This window comes from Mirounga leonina, unplaced genomic scaffold, assembly GCF_011800145.1.
Source record: "Mirounga leonina isolate KUSES-001 unplaced genomic scaffold, KU_Mleo_1.0 Mir_106, whole genome shotgun sequence".
NCBI lineage: Eukaryota > Metazoa > Chordata > Mammalia > Carnivora > Phocidae > Mirounga > Mirounga leonina.
In genome coordinates, this window is record NW_023270232.1 from 5,585,548 (window position 1) to 5,603,916 (window position 18,369).

Consider the following 18,369-nt stretch of genomic DNA (forward strand, 5'->3'; position numbering starts at 1 on the left):
TGGGAGCTATTTTAAAAAAAATTTTTTAAAGTAATCTCTGCACCCAATGTGGGGCTCAAACTCACAACCCTGAGATCAAGACACATGCTCTATTGATTGAGCCAGCCAGGTGCCCCCCAGATGGGAGCAATTTTTGTTGCTACTGTTGCTGTTGTAATTGTTTGCTGATTATCGCACGCTGATTGTATTACAACTTGCCGAGAACTCTTTCGCTAATTTGGGAGATTTATGACTAGAGCAATGGTTTCAAACATCGAGGTATGTTAGAATTACCTGAGGGGAACTGGTTCAAAATTAGATTTCAGGGCCTAGCCCCTCCCAGTTCTAATTCAGTAGGATATATATATATATATGTATATATATATATATATGTATGTATGTATATGTGTATATATATGTATGTATATATATATAATAAATATAAAGTGTTGTATCTACCATGTTATCTATATATGTTATCTGTCATATATAATATGTATATTATATATATTGTATGTATTTACTTATTTTTTATAACTATCTCAGGTGATTCAGTGCTGGTGGCTCAAGGACCACAGGGAGAGAGGCTGCCTTGCAGACCCTGCTTCTTCCACGCTTATCTCTACGTTCCCACCCCCTGAGATAATCCTTGTTAACTGTGGTTGGTTTTGTTTGTTTCCAGAAATTGTCTATGCCCTTACAAGCATATCCTCTAATACATCTCTTTTCCCCCATGCTCACTTTGTGAAAAACACAAATAGGATCACAGGATAGAGCGGGGATTGGCAAATGTTTTCAGTAACATGTCGAACAGTAAATATTTTCGGCTTTGCTGGCCCTGTGGTCTCTGTCCCAACTACCAACTGCCCATTGTAGCTTGAAGGCAGCCACAACAATTCGCAAATGAATGGGCGCGGCTGTGCTCCAGGGCCGCTTCGGTTGCCAGCCGGGCAGCAGGCGGGATTTGGCCTGCCAGCCACAGTTGGCCGCTACAGAGTACAACCATCACTCGGATACTCGGAGTATCTTTTCCCTGTCAGCCCATGCAGTGACTTTATTCTTTAACTGCTACGTGGTACTGAGAACATATTTAGCCACTTCTCAACTGGACAATTAGATATTTTTCCAGGTTTTGCTGCACTAAACAAAGCTTCCATACCCTGTGCGCTCGGTTGACTATTCTTTTGTCAACTGGAATGAATTCTCAGAGCAGAATTGCTGACTCAAAGGGTAAGTGTGAGTTTAAAATTTTGACAGAGACGGCCAGATTGATATCAGGCTCCTTTTTAAATTCAGATTGCCACATAACCTTGTGATTTTCATTGCTTAATCTTACTTCTGGTGAATATTTTCTGTTAGTTTAAAGGTTTTGTAATAACGAAAGGAAAGATTCCAAAGACCGACAGAGGGAACAATGAACTATGTGGCAACGGACTCCAGTTGCCAAATTCTTTAATAAATACTTGCCTACCATGGAGCGATTTGCACAGCATTCTTGTCCATGTAGAAGCAAATTCCCTTCTGCCCAGACTCCCAGAAAGCAGTAGGGGCAGCTCTTTCTCAATGTAAAGAACATTCTGTGCAAAAGCACAATTTAAGCCCTTGCAGAGCAAATATGCGGATCAGATAGGACATAACTGCTTTACAGCTACAGCCCACGCACGCTTAGGCTCCACGATGGTAAAGATGGACTGGATTTCCAATGGGAGTTCTCCATCAGACCCTTTACACAGCTGGGCCAATGTTTCAGATTCTCTTACCTGGAAAAATGCACTGATCACACTCACTGTTGTTGAGATTACAATTATGAACAATCAGCCTCCATTGAGCCTCTGCTATGACCCTGGCACCGGGGAAGTCCTTCACCTACATTCCTTCCACCCTGTGAGGATGGCGTCATGACCATCTTACAGATGGAAAAACTAAAGCTCAAGTAGGTTAAGTAATTTAACCATGGTGATAGAGTCAGATTTGACTTCCAAGACCACGGGAAAAAATACAATCATTTACTGCATTGAAACGTAGCAAAAACCTTGATGACTGATCCTAACTATTGGACCAATTCTTAGGAAGTGCTGCACATTGTATAATCTTTCATTACAAAATCTATTTCTCATCCTGACAAATAAATCACCTTCAGAAATCACATACGACTGTGACTGAGGCAACGTTTAGAAATAGACTTACAAAGGGAGTAAGAAATATTCTAAAATCTGAATGCTGACATTTCTGATTCTGGTCCAGACAAGATGGCATAGACCCATTTTTGCCCGCTCTTCATGGCTAAGCACAGCTACAAACCCTGGAAATGGCAAGAGACAACCAAAGGAAAACTCTGAAAGGTGATCAAGAAGGCAAGCTGGTTTGGGACCAGGACCAGAGAGCAGAACAGTGGCAGGGGCATGTGTGTCCTACCACCCATGGGAGGGTCCTTCCCAACCCTTGACCTAGCAATGGAAGGCAGCCCAGATAGGCTCATTCCTCCCCCTTAGAGAATGGGAGTCTGTCTGGTGGCATGACACCAGCTGACAAGGGGGAGCACTGGGAGTCCAGCCAGGAATAAGCCACCACGGAGGTATTCTCCTTCCAGACAGACTCCCTCTCTCCCCCTAGAGTTTCCTGGGTGGGTGGGCGGGCTGAGCCCGAGGGAGAAACCTAGCTATTGCAGGTGGACTAGTCCAGGAAGCCTCTTTATCCCTGCAGCCTAAAGCAAGACTCTCCCACCCAGGGCACTAGCTCAGTAGGGTGGGCTGGGAGGACCAGTTGGGGGACCCACACACCCTCCCTCGACCAAAAGATGCCCACCAGCACCTTGAGGCAGCACCTGCAGGAACCAACAGAAGCCCCAAAGGCACTAGAGAAAACCAAACATAACAGAGTAACAGTGCGAAGTGCTGAAAATTAAGCCGCCATTGAAACCACGGTCCACAAAGTAAGCCGAGCCCCATGCACTAGCCCTCAGTGGGGATGCCTGCTAAAATACAGGATTTACATAGGACCATAATAGACAAAATGTCTAGGACACAACTAACCCATCATACTGTGAACGAAGAAAATCACAACTTGAGTGAAAAAAGATAATGGACGCCAACAGTGATGATCTTGACAAGGATTTTAAAGTAGCCATCTTAAAACTGCAGTTAAGACTGTCAATTAGAAATTCCCTTGAAATAAATTAAAAAATAGAAAACCTTGGCAAAGAAATAGAAATTATAAGAAAGAACCGAATGGAAACTATAGAACTAATAATACAGTAACTTAACAGTTCCATAATAACACCTGCTGGGTAGGTTCACTGTGAACGTGGAGATGACAGAGGACAGGCTCCATGAACTCTAGGACAGAACAACACAACTCACCCAGTCTGAAACAGAGAGAAAATAGACTGGAAAAACAAAACCAAGCCTACGGACCCATGGACAACACGGGATGTGTTGTTAGCACTGTTCAGTGTTTTGGGGCACCTGGGTGGCTCAGTCAGTTAAGCGTATGCCTTCAGCTCACAGGTCATGATCTCAAGCCCTGCATGGGGCTCCCTGCTCAGCAGGGAGTCTGCATCTCCCTCTCCCTCTGCCCCTCCCCCCCACTTGTACTCTCTTGCTCTCTCAAATAAATAAAATTTTTTTTAAAGATTTTACTTATTAGAGAGAGAACGAGAGAGTATGAGCTAGGAATTAGTAAGAATATAGCATCAAGACTACTTTAAACATAAGGGATTTCATTCTCGGGTTCCTAAAAATAAAGTCAGTTTTAGTCTAATAATTATGAAATTGAATTATAAGATCATTGATAGAAAACAAACACCAAACAGCACCCATGCCCACTTGGTAACATCAGGCTTCAGAGTAAAGTAAAAATATTATAAATGAAGTTTCAGCAAAATAATTTTATTTTCTAACACATGGTAAACATATACATCCAACATGCATTCGTCTTGCACATTTATTCACAAATGATTTCCAAATTACAACAACTGCTTTGATATTGAAACATGTACTAACAGTTATCTTAGTTGAGATATGAAAAATGCTTTTAGATGCAGAACATTCTGGATATACTGGTCGCAGCAGAATTTGCTTTAGTTAGATTAGTTCTATGAATTTAAAGCTTTGAAAAGCTACTACTTTTGCATCTAATACTCCGGATGAATAAGATGCAGCAACATCAGCTTGTATTCCACAGAATATTCATTAGTTTTTCTGGTGATGGAACCACTTATCCACTGCATTCAGAGAAAAGAAAACCAAATTAGAATCTCTTATTAAGAATCAAAATTAAAAATAATAAAAAAAGAATCAAGATACACCCAAAATATAACAAAGAATACCATACTTGCTTTAATGTATCCTACCATAGATTACCTTAAAACAAACTTACACCTGAAGTTTCACTACAGCAAAAACAGGTAATTTATCACAGTGTTTTCTTCTGGGCTTTCTCACTCTTGATACTAATCAATAAACATGTGATTCTCACCAGAAGAACCTTACAGAGAATTCTAAATGTAAAGGGGGAGAAAGCTGTTTTCTGGGTGAAGCAGCTGGTGGCCAGAGGGGGGATCCAGAGCCCCACCTGCTCCACCATCCATGAGGCATCTACCCGGAACCCAGAGGAGAAGAGCGGGTCATGGTTTGGAAACTGCTGTGATGGGGGTTGGCGTGAAGGGTGGCGTTAACAGCCATCCTTCTTCCCACAGACATTATGGAACTCTAAAAATGTTTCTTCTTCCCTTCCTTCTCTTTCTCTGTGGATGTGGTGTGTAAGATAAATCTGTAGATACAGCTATAATTTTCCCACACGTACACACAATGTTTAGTGTAATTTTACTAGAATATAGATCTTACCATCTGTTGGTACTGTGCAGGCAGATTCGCATGGTGGTGGTAACTAAAATAAAATATTAAAATGTATTAGTCTAATTCCAGAAAAAAAATAATCTAAAAAAGTATACCAACACAAAAATCTTAAAAGAATATGAACAGATGGTAACTTCCCCAATTTTTAGGTTCTAAAAATAATTTATAATATATAGGAACAAGGCAAGGTTCACTCTACTGCCAAAAAACAAATTCAGGCCCTTAGCTTTTGACTGCACACAGGAGGATAAATAAAAAGAAATGTTGTTTGAAATAACTGATTGATGCATATATAATGAATTTATATATATACACACATATACATAAAAAGTAGGCAGAGTGTTCTCATTGAAAAGTTATGATTGTTAACCAGTGGTTTTTCCCTTCCAACTTTTCTTATTCACCTCAACTTTGTCAGGATTCATATATAAAGATAAATCTAAATGTACTGGCTTCATTGTTAAATTATTCTTTTTCCTTGGACTACACCACACTTACAAGGCAATAAAAAGTCAGACTTCATTTTCTTTTCCTTATTTAATATAGTAAATGAGAATAATTTAAGATTATCTATTTCAGTCTTTTGGTTAACCCAAATCAAATAAAAATAATACAAAGGCAAAATTATTTCTTTCATGAATAGTTTACTACCTCACAAGAAAGTCTTTTCTAGGGGTTATGAACCACTCCTGCATGGTGCCTGAAACCTGACCACTTTCTTAGTCCTTGCTATAACCAAGTCAAGTAAGTTCCCATTAATTCTTTTGGAAGAAGGGCTTATGATAGGCACACGGGATTTGGATTAGTCGCTACCTTCTGGAATCATTTTGATAGTTACAATTGTACTATTTTCCCATTTAGAGTTGACTAGGCCCCTTCTCAGCTTCTCCCTTCAGTCAAATGTCCACTTGTGTGTGTTCATGGTTTGTAATTTCAAGACTTCACACAATAACATGCATAGGGGAACTCCAATATTTGTTGAAAGAAGTACTTTCCCTCCCCATTGGCATCATTTTTTTTTAGCCACCAAGTATGTTCTTTTTCAAGGAAAACTTTTACGTACAGCATCCACAATAGCTTTGGCAGCATCGGGATCACACTTGAAGGGGCTCTCAGACACTGTAGTATTCATGCTATTAAATAAAACAAAAGTAGTCATGAGTCACAGTAACAAAACTTATCTCTTCATAGTTAAAAAGCAACAGATAGAGATGGTAGGCCAGATGGGATTCAAGTTTGGTTTACTTGAATCTCAAGTTGTAGGATACAAAATCAATATATACAAAAATCTGTTGTATTTTCCATACACTAATAATAAACTATCAGAAAGAAAAACTAAAGAAAACAATAACATTTACAGTTACATCAAAAAGAAAATACCTAGGAATAAATTTTTTTTTAAAGTAATTTCCATGTCCAACGTGGGGCTCAAATTCACGACCCCGAGATGAAGAGCCGCATGCTCTGAGCCAGCCAGCCAGGCACCCCAATTTGGGTGGGAAAGATGTATACACTGAAAACTAATAAAAAGAGATTGAGGAAGACACAAATAAATGGAAAGATAGTCCACGGTCATGGACTGGAAGAATTAATATGGTCAAAATATTCATACTACCCAAAGCAATCCACAGATTCAACGCAATCCCTATCAAAATTCAGTGGCATTTTTTCACAGAAACAGGACAAACCTAAAATTTGTGTGAAGCCACAAAAGACCCTGAATAGCCAAAACAATTTTGAGAAATAAAAGCAAAGCTGGAGGCCTCATACTTTCTGATTTCACGCCACAGTAATCAGAACAGTATGGTATTGGCATAAAAACAGATACACAGATCAAAGGAACAGGACAGAGAGCCCAGAAATAAAACCCATTCATATAAGGTCAATTAATTTACGATAAAGAAGCCAAGAATATACAATAAGAAAAGGACAGTCTCTTCAATAAACGGTGTTGGAAAAACTGGACAGCCAAACGCAAAAGAATGAAACTGGACCACTATCTTACATCATACACAAATATTAAATCAAAATAGGTGAGACTTGAATATAAGACCTGAAACCATAAAACTCCTAGAAGAAAACATAGGCAGTAAGCTCCTTGACATCAGTCTTGGGGATAAATTTTTGGATTTATCCAAAAGGCAAAGGCAAAAGCAAAAATAAACAAGTGGGACCATATCAAACTAAAAAGCTTCTGCACAGCAAAGGGAATCATCAACAAAATGAAAAGGCAACCTACTAAATGGGAGAAAATATCTGCAAAGCATATATCTGATAAGGGGTTAAGATCTAAAATATATAAAGAACTCATACAACAATAGCAAACAAACAATCTGATTAAAAAATGGGTAAGAGGATTGGATAGGAAATTTTCCAAAGAAGACCTACAGATGACCAACAGGTACATGAAAAGGTGATCAACATCACTCATCATCAGGGAAATGCAAATCAAAACCACAGTGAGATGTCACCTCACACCTGTTAGAATGGCTATTATCAACAAGGTAAGAAATAACAAATGTCAGTAGGATGTAGAAAACAATGAAGCCCTTGTGCACTGTTGGTGGAAATGCAAATTGGAGCAGCCACTACAGAAAACAGTAGGAAGGGTCCTCAAAAAATTAAAAGAACTACCCTATGATCCAGCAATTCCACTTCAAGTATTTACCTGAAGAAAGCAAAAACATGAAATAGAAAACATATATGCACCCTCATGTTCACTGCAGCCTGATTTACAACAAGACATGGACACAACCTAAAGGTTTGTGATTCACCAATGAATGAATGGATAAAGAAATGTAGTTAATGTAGTATATATACACAATGGAATATTAGCCATAAAAGAGAATGAAATCTTGCCATTTGTGACAACATAGCTGGAACTTGAGGGCATTATGCTAAATGAAGTAAGTCACACAGAAAAAGAGAAGTATCATATGATCTCACTTATATATGGAATCTAAAACAAAACAAAACAAAACAAAACCAAGTTCATGGATATAGAGAACATATTGGTGGTTACCTGAGGTGAGGTGAAGGATGGATGGTGAAGGCGGTCAAAGGTGCCAATTTTCAGTTACAACTAAGTCGTGTATGTAATGTACAAGCACGGTAACTATAGTTAATAATACCATATTGCATATTTGAAAGTAGCTAGGAAAGTGGATCTTGAAAGTTCTCATATCAAGAAAAAAAATGTTGTAACTGTGTGGTGATGGATGTTAATTGGACTTATGGTGATCATTTTGCAATAAATACAAATATCGAATCATTACACTATATACCTGAAACTAACATAATATTATGTCAATTATACCCCAATGAAAAATAATTTTTTGAAAGTTGAAGATGGTAAATCAGATGAAATTCAAGTTTGATTCAGTGGAAAGCTTTCTCACCTATAGTAAATATTCTCTTTATTTTGCCAAGGTATAGTTATTCTTGTTGCCAATTTTATTCAAGTACCTAAGCAAGTTCAAATTTAGAAATCTAAGACTGAATGCCCTGTAATTCTCACTGAAATAACTAAGAAATGCAAATTAAGATGAGAAACCTATCTTTCCAAATTAGACAAAAGCAAAAAATCCTATCAGTTCCTGTCAGTGCTGGTGAAGCATCTGAGATAAACTGTCCTAGTGGGAGCAACACTTGGTTCTTGGAGAAACATTTCTGGAAAATACGCTGATAAACTATGTCCAAACCTTCTAAAAAGTCCATGTGCTTTGATAGAGAAGTTCTACCTCTCAGAATTCAAACAGATTTAAACAATGATCTATAAATGTTCAATATATGCCATCTCACCATTGATAAGAATGAAAAGCTGAAAGTAACCAAAATGTCCAGCAATGGGGATGATTAAAAATGGTGTATCTAGGAGGTGGGATATTATACAGAGATGGAATGTTACATAATATTATAAAAATATTTTTAATGATATGAGGAAATACTTAGAGTGTTAAATGTTTAAAAAATCATAAAACATGGGGCACCTGGTGGCTCAGTAGGTTAAGCATCTGCCTTTGGCTCAGGTCATGATCCCAGCGTCCTGGGATCAAGCCCTGAGTCAGGCTCTCTGCTCAGTGGGGAGCCTGCTTCTCCCCCTCCCTCTGCCTGCCGTTCCCCCTGCTTGTGCTCTCTCTCTCTGTCAAATAAATAAATAAAAATCTTTTTAAAAAATAAATTAAAAACTTAAAAATCGTAAAACAAATTATACATGCAATATAATCCTAATTATTTTTTAAAGTATTACACATACACACGAGGACTGTAAAAAAAAAAAAAAAAAACTCTAAATGTTAATAGGAATATCTATGGAAAAACTGATAAGGAGGACTTTTTAAAAATATAGGCTTTGTTTTTGTTTATCCATAGTTCAAAATTTCCTATATATAAATTATTATAGTACTAGTATAACATGGGTATGATAAGAGATAGTCTACTAAAATGAAAAAGGAAATATCTGCAGTTATCTGTTACTTAACATGCATTAAGGTCATTTCTATAGAAATAAGACACCACAAAAATTGAGAACTTAAAAGCAATGTCTTACGATTGTGCATTTTCACACAAATGTATAACTGCTCACTTTTTCTTCTGTTTCTGGAAAGACAGTGTTTTCACTTTATAGGACATTATCCTGACTCACAGAACAGAAGATGCCTGAGAATTATTTTTATACATTAGGGTTTTCCCATACTCAGAAAAAAATCTTACTGCCCAGATAACTTTTGACATTTAAAAAAATGAATATAATACACACACACACACATATATATATAGTTAGAAAATTCAGAAAGTCATAAAATGAAAGCCTTCCTCTCCTCTCCAGATGGTTGTCTTCAAAGGCAATTATAATTTATAGTTCTTCCCCCCCCCAAAAAAATTTAGATATAAATACATAGATGCTGGTATTATGTGTGGGGGGGTGTTTATCTTGCATAAATAGGATCATATTAAATATACTACTTGGAACTTTGCTTTTCTCCCTTTATTTTGGGTATCCTTCCATATCAATATATATAGATAATCTTGTAATGTCCTATACATACACTGGTAAATGTTCTAGTATATAGATGTACTTAACCATTACATTTTTTTCCTAACATTTTGCTATTATAAATGACATAATGAACATCCTTATACATGGATCTTGGTGAACTGTGGATATATTCCTAGCAGTGGTGGTGTGAAGAAATACATGCAATTTTAATTTTTCTACTGGATCCTGTCAAATTGCCCTTCACAAAGGTATACCCATTTATACGCTCAACAGCTACATATGTATGTTCTTGGTATCCCTCGCTATCATCTGATTTTTTTTTTAACATTTGCAAATGTAATGGGTCATATCATTATCTTGCTGAATTGCATTTTAAATTATGAGTGAGACTATGCAGCTTCTTTTATGTAAATTTCCTTCTCCTACCTTTAATCTTTATCTTACCAACTTGAACAAGCTATTTATATATTAAAGAATTTAGCCCTTCATTGTATTTTGTTTAAAAAAAAAAAAAAAAAGAACGGGGAAAAATTGTCTCCTGACACATAAAAATATCACAAGTAAACCTTTCTTGTATGGATTTTGAGTTTGTGCTCTGTTTGGAAAGGCCTTTCCTGCTAATAAAGAAATTCACTTAGGGGCGCCTGTGGCTCAGTCAGTTAAGCGGGCCACTTTTGGCTCAGGAGATGGATCTCAGGGTCCTGGGATGGAGCCCCTTGTCAGGCTTCCCTGCTCAGGGGGGAGCCTTCTTCTCCCTCTGCTCATGCTCTTTCTCAAATAAATAAAATCTTTAAAAAAAGAAAAAGAAATTCACTTCTACTTTTTCTAGAATTTTCCACATCAAAATTTATGTGTCTGGCATTAAATACTGATGTAAGACAAAGGCTGTAAACTCAAACACCAACAGACTGCACCCAATTAACATAAGGGTGTAGAGAAGCTAACTGTAAGAAAATGTGCTGAGCTGCTTCTGAGGGGTGCTCCTAGAGCACCTGCCTGGTCACAGCACCTCTTAAAAACAAAACAGAACAGCCAGAACATGGTGATGGTGGTTGCCAGGGTGCATCTCTGGCAAGGAGTATATGGAGCCAGATAGGGATCTAGCCTGTTTTCTTCCTAAACAGCCAGTGGGTCCAAAACCATTCATCCGTAATACTTTGTTATAAACTAATACATGTTTGGGTCTACCAAACTCTAAAGGACTGAGTGATTTGACTTTCTTCTTCAATATCAAACTTTCAGGAAAACAGTATTGTACATTTTCACACAAATGTCTAACTGCTCACTTTTTCTTCTGTTTCCCTGCTGAGTGCAGAGCCTGATGCAGGGCTCGATCTCACCACCCCAAGATCATGACCTGAGCAGAAATCCAGAGTTGGCCGTTTAAACGACTGAGCCACCCAGGCAACCCCCCTACATCTGTTACATGCTTGGCAGATATTTAACTGCTCGATAAATATAAGCTATAATTATTAGCAGTAATAAATTTTGTGTGCACGGTAGATACTGGTTAAGCTGCAATGCATCTTCTATATTTATATCAGAGAAAAACTCTTGCACTCAAAATTATTTTACTCACTACATTCTGAGCACCCCGATGTTAGGAAGCCTTTCCAGTTACCCTCACAAAGCTCTGATCTCACTGCCCCCTTTATACTTTTAGTTTGTACTTGTTCAGAGAGTATCTTATGAGTACGTCTCAGTTGCTTACCTATCTACCTTCCCACTCCCTTTAGCACTGACTGACAAAACCAGTTCTCTCTTTTCTAAGGGAATGTGTGCTTATGTCATTAAAACCTTTGGAGCAAACTGGTCTGCTTTTTGTGTTAAACATGCAGAGAAGAGTTACTGCTTACCAACTGATTCCCTTTCCATCGGTTTTCTTTGTCACTAATGCTCTCCAATGGTCATGAGTGCTTTTAATAATATCAATTGCAAAATCCTGTAATTGGAAGAGATATGCATTACAATGACAGGTAAGTGTTCTTTCCTTATTATCAACATTTTCCCAAAGACTGATAACTTTGTCTTTTCTGAATTCACTTCCTTGTGTCAAAAACGGAAGAGAAAATTTAAATGACTAAATCAGTATCAAGGCTGTCTTACTTATGTCTTTAAACATTTGTTTTATGATTGTATAGTCTTTAAATGGTAACAATATAGTTAAAAAAAAAAAACAACAACAACAAAAAAACCCAATCTAGTTAAATTAGTTTCAATACAAACAGGCTTAAAGCTACACTTCTTTTTTTTTTTTTTTTAAAGATTTATTTATTTATTTATTTGACAGAGAGAGACACAGCGAGACAGGGAACACAGCAGGGGGAGTGGGAGAGAGAGAAGCAGGCTTCCCGCGGAGCAGGGAGCCCGATGCGGGGCTCAATCCCAGGACCCTGGGATCATGACCTGAGCCGAAGGCAGAGATGCTCAACGACTGAGCCACCCAGGCGCCCCATTAAAGCTACACTTCTAAATGACGCATTACCTTATCTTTAAATTCTGCATTGAAAGCAAACTGGTTTTCCGGTTTTCCTTCAGGAACCTTGTACCTTCTAAACCAGTCCACAGTAGCTTCCAGGTAGCCAGGTTTCAGCCGCTTGACATCATTAATATCTAAGAAGAGAATAAGCAGATTGTAAGATGCATATGTAATTATTCATGCAATAAAAATCTCAAGTACATACCTTGAGAGAGCTATGGAATGGATTATCAAAAAAGTAAAAGATAACAGAGCTAACCACCTTGTTGAAAAGAGAGCACATACACATGAAAAGGAAATCATCCATGACTTTATTAAGGGAACAATTAATACAATAATTTCTATTGGAGGAGAGGAGGGAGAAATGACTGGGGGCTACATAATGAAAGAACTAGTTTGGCAAGGTTGGGTAACGTCTATGAGAAGGGCAGGAGATACTAAAAAAGACAGCCTGAGGCTATATTCAGAGGTACACACCCCAATTACTAGAGACAAGAAAAATGGATTACACTGAAATCCATTGATGGGTGTGATATATGAAATGAGACTAGACTTCTCGCTCTATAGGATAGGCATTCTATATTACAATGTTCTAGTTCTGGCCAACAGAAAAGTGTCCTGTTTAAAAAAACATTTCAGGGCATCTCGGTGGCTCAGTCAGTTAAGTGTCTGACTTTTTTTTTTTTAAGATTTTATTTATTTATTTGACAGAGAGTGAGCGCACAAGTAGGCAGAGCAGCAGGCAGAGGGAGAAGCAGTCTCCCCCACTGAGCAGGGAGCCCAACATGGGGCTCGATCCCAGGACCCCGGGATCACGACCTGTGCCAAAGACAGACACCCAACCGACTGAGCTACTCAGGCGCCTCAAGTGTCTGACTCTTTTTTTTTTTAAGCGTCTGACTCTTGATTTCGGCTCAGGTCATGGTCTCAGGGTCGTGGGATTCAGCCCCTCGTAGGGCTCTGCGCTCAGCAAGGGAATCTGCTTGAGATTCTCTCTCTCCCCTGCCCCTCCCCCAACTCACGCTGGCTGTCACGTGCGCTCTCTCAAAATAAATATATAAAATCTTTTTAAAAATTTGTTTAAAAAATTAAAATTTTAAAATTTAAAAAATGTTTAAAACTTTTCAAGGTTTCTGTATAGCCATCAACAATGCCTAGCCTCAAAGTCCTCAAGCTAAACTTTAAATGACCAAGCTGCTGTTCGATGCAAGCAAACAGAAGAAACAAGGGTTAAAAAACCAACCAAGAAAAGTATTATTGGAAGGAGGAGTACATTCAACAACAGAAGCGCATTTAAATTTTATAAAATAAGTTTGCTTAAGTCTAATTTATAATCTGTGCAGTTAAAGAATATCATGCATTCTGTTATCATAGTACCACCAAAAGTATTGAAAGTTTACGAAGTGAACTGGGAAATGTTTAAACACTGACAAATTTCAAGGAACTTAAAATTAACACAGAACGTGTCACCTGATGCCAAAATTTGAAAATCCAGAAATCTGAAATGCAAGTGTGGGCATTTTCCAACACCAACAACCAACTCTCTAGTTCTCCAGGTACCAACAGCAACTGGGTGTCCAATTCAGTCCAACTGACGACCTGTACCTGGGGCCAGCGTTCAGTTCCCACAAGTGAAAGGGCTCTCAGTCCCACAAGACTGACCCCACTTCAGACACCAGTGGCCTCGAGGGCTCCCAGGACTCCCTCCTCAGGTTTATTTGCTAGAATGACTCCCAGAACTCAGGAAAACCCTTTCCTTCTGTTTACTGGTTTATTATAAAGTATACAACTCAGGAACAGCCAAATGGAAGACATGCACAGGGCAGGTGTTGGGGGCGGTGGGGGGGGGGGGGCGTGCAGAGCTTCCAGGCGCGCTCAGGGTGGGTGTGCCATTCTCTCGGCACCTCCCACGTGTTCACCAACTCCTAAGTGCTCCAAATGTCATCATTCCAGAGGCTTGGAGAGCTCAATCTCCAGTCTCCCCTCCCAGTCCCAGAGGCCAGTGGGTGGGCCTGAAAATTCCTATCCTCTAATCACTTGGTCTTTGATGACCAGCCCCAATCTGAGGCTAGCTAGGAGCCCCACCTAAGTCACCTCATTAGCATAAACTCAGGTTTGACGAGAAAGGCTCATTATGAATAACAAAATACACTCAGAAACACTCAGGAAGTCAGGAAATTCCAGGAAGTTCTTTACCAGGAACTAGAGACAAAGACCAAATGTATTTTTGTATTATACCACAGCCTGGAAAACTACAGGAGCTGATCAACTCTGTAATTGTGAACAGGCCCTTGAAAGGTATGCTGGATCTAGACTGGGGAACCCTGAACACCAGACCCAGAAAAGAAAAGGTAGGAAAAAAAGAACCCAGTCAACTTTTGTTCCTCATCTTGCATGCCGTGTACACAAAGACAAAGCCAGTGGTCTGCAGAGCTACAGAGCGGTCTGCCTCCTAATGCCACATCAAGATCCTACCAAAGAGCACCAGTTCTGTGCCGTTTCCTCCTGGGTTTGGCTTTCCTACTCAGCCAGGCAGCAGTGGTGGTGCAGCATACATGAACCCCAGGCTCACGTTCACCGGTTCCCATAAAGCAACAAGGCGATCTGGCTATCGTGGGCCCCACAATGACAAAGAGGATCAATGTGCCCAACCCGGTTGCTGCAGTCCTCTTCCAGGGCTCTGTGTGTATCTCTCCCAAAGTTGTGGCCAGTCGAGAGCTCTCTCCATCTAGGAACTCCAGTGATGGATGGCAGACAGACACCGTCTTGGGGTGACACTGCGGGAAAGCTGCACACTACTTGCACCATGGGGCCAGCCACCCAGAGAAAGTTTTCAGGCTTCGAATAGCCTCTACTGCAGGGAAATGACACCCTAGCAAAATGCCGCTGACGTACTGACAGGTGTGGCTTCCCTAAGTGTGGCCAGAGCATGCCACTTAGTGCCTGTGCTCTTACGTAAGCAGCACACGTGAAAATGGACACAGCGATCACGAGAATCATTGTCAAGGGGTATAAACAAATGGAATGAATGCATTCTCACTGTACAATATTTTAACAATACGGAACTATCTGAAACAAAAAGTCAGTCTCTCTTTATCCTTCTCTCTTTCTCTCTCTGACTCTTCTTCTGCTATCACATCTCCTTCTGGCTACAGCTGAGAAAGGTTCTCTGCTTTCAAGGACTCATGGGATTAAATGGGGTCCATCTGGATAATCCAGGATACTCACTCCATCTCAAGGACCTAACCTTAATCACATCTGAAAGTCCATCTGCCATGTAAAGTAACCTATTCAGAGTTTCCAGGGATTAGGAGGAAGACAACTTTGGAAGGGGTGTGGCTTTATTCCGCTACTATAAAATTCTATAGGTTTTTGAAAAGTGCATAGTATCATATATCCACCATTACAGTGTCACCATTCGCGGTGAGCAGAGGACTGTCCACATCCTAATGCCCAGAATCTGTGAGTATGTCATGTTACATGGGAAGAGGGAATGAAGGTTGCAGATGGAATTAAGGTTACTAATCAGCTGATCTTGAAACTGGGAGATAATCCTGGGTTATCTGGCTGGGTTTAATCTTCAAGGTCTTTATGTGGAAGAGGAAGGCAGAAGAGTCAGGGAAGAAGACGTGATAAAGACTTGCCTTGGAATTGCTGGCTTTTAAGTGGGGACATGAATCAAGGAATGTGGGCAGCCTTTAGAAGCTAGAAAATGCAAGGAAAAATATTTCTCCTTAGAGCCTCCAGAAAGAACACAATCCTGCTGACACCTTGATTTTAGTCCAGTGAGACCCGTTTCAGACAGGCAAAAGAAGACCAATTCAATAACTAAAATGGATTCGATCATTAACTAGAGTCATGATTAATATAAAAATAGTCATGATAACAAGACAGAGTTACAAGGTATAAACATTTCTTTTTCAAAAAGGACTCAGACAATCAAATTATAGCACTAACCCATCATTTATGGCCAACTGATTCTTAATAATAATGCCAACACAATTCAATGGGGGAAAAGAATAGTCTTTTCAACAAATGGTGCTGGGACAAGTAGATGTCCATATCCAAAAGAATGATGCTGACCTCCCATTTTATACCATATACAAAAATTAACATAAAACAGATCAAGGACCTAAATGTGAGAGCTAAATTTATAAAACTCTTAGAAAGAAACGTTAAGTGTAAACCTTTGTGACCTTTGGACTAGAGGTAATGGTTTCTTAGATAGGACACCAAAAGTAGAAGAAACAGAAAAAAAATTGATAAATTAGACTACACAAAAATGGAAAACTTGAGTGCTTTCATTAAGAAAATTAAAGGACAATCTACAAAATGGAAGAAAATACAGGTAAATCATGTATCTTGATCTAGTATCCAGAATACATAAAGAACTCTTAAACCCAACAATAAAACATACCACTACAATGGCTATAATAATAATAATTTAAAAAAAGGTTAACAAGTGGGCAAGGAAGTAGAGAAATCGGAACACTGATGGCCAGTGGCAGGACTGTAAAATGGTGCAGCTGCTTTGGAAGAGTTTGGCCATTCCAGAAAAAGCTAAACATGAGTCCCCATATGACTCAGCAGCTCCACTCTTAGGTATCTGTATCCGAGAGGATTAAAAGCATATGTCCACATAAACTTGTTCAGGAATGTTCATAGCAGCAGCATTATTCCTAACAGCCAAAAACAACCCAAATGTCTATCAACAGATGAATGGATAAACAAAATGTGGCATAGATCCATGCAATGGATAGAATTCAGCCATAAAAAGGAAGGACTGCTGATACGTGCTATAACATGGATGCACCTAGGCATTATGCTAAGTAAAAGAAACCAGACACAAAAAGCCCCATGTACATGAAATTCCACGTATATGAAATATCCAGGATAGGGAAATCCATGGAGACAGACAGCAGATTAGTGGTTGCCAGGGCCTGGGAAGAGCAGGGACTAGGGAGTGACCACTTAGAGGTAGTGTTTTCCTTTGGAGTGATGAAATGTCCTGAAACTAGACAGTGGTGATGGTCACACAACCTTGTGAACATATTAAATGCCACCAAACTGTACACTTTAAAATTGTTAAAACAGTGAATTTTGTGTTAAGTGGAGGTGGGGAATGAAGTCCTGATACGTGTTATGATGTAAATAAGCCTTGAAAACATGATGCTACATGAAAGAAGCCAGACAGACACATTATCATAGGATCCTACTTGTGCAAAATGTTCAGAACAGGCAAGTCCATAAAGACACACAATAGATTCATGGTTGCCAGGGACAGCGGGAAGTGGGAACAGGCAGTGACTGCTAATGGCTATGGGGCTTCCTCTTAGGGTGGAGAACATGTTCTGGAATGAGATAGTGGTGATAGTTGCATAACTGAGTGAATATATGAAAAATCATAGAATTGTATACTTTAAAACAGCAAATTCTATGGTATGCAGATCATATCTCAATAAAGAATATTTTTAAATAAATCAATAGAGCAAGTGAATGCTAGTATGTATAGAAGAAAGAGAGAAAACAGTCAACACAAACTACCAGTTTTTTTCTTTCCTGGAATGAAGGAGAAAGTTTAATTACTAGGTAATTACTAGGAAGTTCACTATGTGAAGTAACAATGCTTTGGTCCAATGTTTTGCTTCTCCATTCTTGAACAGTTTGAGGGCATGGGCTTATTCCTTATTGCTTACTGAAGGCAATTCTGTCATTATAGGTTAAGTTTGGTGGTGCATAAGATTTAGATATAGATCAGATCTTCAGATTTCCTTACCATTGTAATTGGCTGCATCAGGATCATCCACATTAATGGCAATGACTTTCCAGTCAGTTTCCCCTTCATCGATCATAGCCAGTACGCCCAGAACTTTCACCCTAATTATTTCACCTCTTGCACATACCTGAGAGTCAATAACCACAGTTAGGACAATACTACAGAATGAACCTTTGGAAGAAAAGTTTTACTTGGCAGATAACAGGAAATACAGAAAATGCCAAGTTCCTGCAAACTTACCTTAAGATTGTTCCTTTGAGCAATTTTTAAAAAAAGCTAA

The 18,369-nt window shown here is 39.0% G+C and overlaps 1 protein-coding gene across 1 annotated transcript in view; it reads right to left on the reverse strand.

Moving 5' to 3' along the window:
- Positions 1 to 3,845: 3,845 nt before the first annotated feature.
- The window catches only part of LOC118018333 (inorganic pyrophosphatase), a 35,006-nt gene continuing 20,482 nt past the window's right edge, over positions 3,846 to 18,369 (reverse strand). Inside the window, exons 6-11 of the mRNA XM_035016726.1 lie at positions 18,090 to 18,216; positions 12,320 to 12,447; positions 11,691 to 11,776; positions 5,899 to 5,968; positions 4,824 to 4,866; positions 3,846 to 4,201 (exon numbers count right to left, since the gene is read on the reverse strand). Coding sequence (XP_034872617.1) covers positions 4,170 to 4,201; positions 4,824 to 4,866; positions 5,899 to 5,968; positions 11,691 to 11,776; positions 12,320 to 12,447; positions 18,090 to 18,216 — 486 coding nt within the window. The 3' untranslated portion in view covers positions 3,846 to 4,169. The remainder of the gene's footprint in view (positions 4,202 to 4,823; positions 4,867 to 5,898; positions 5,969 to 11,690; positions 11,777 to 12,319; positions 12,448 to 18,089; positions 18,217 to 18,369) is intronic.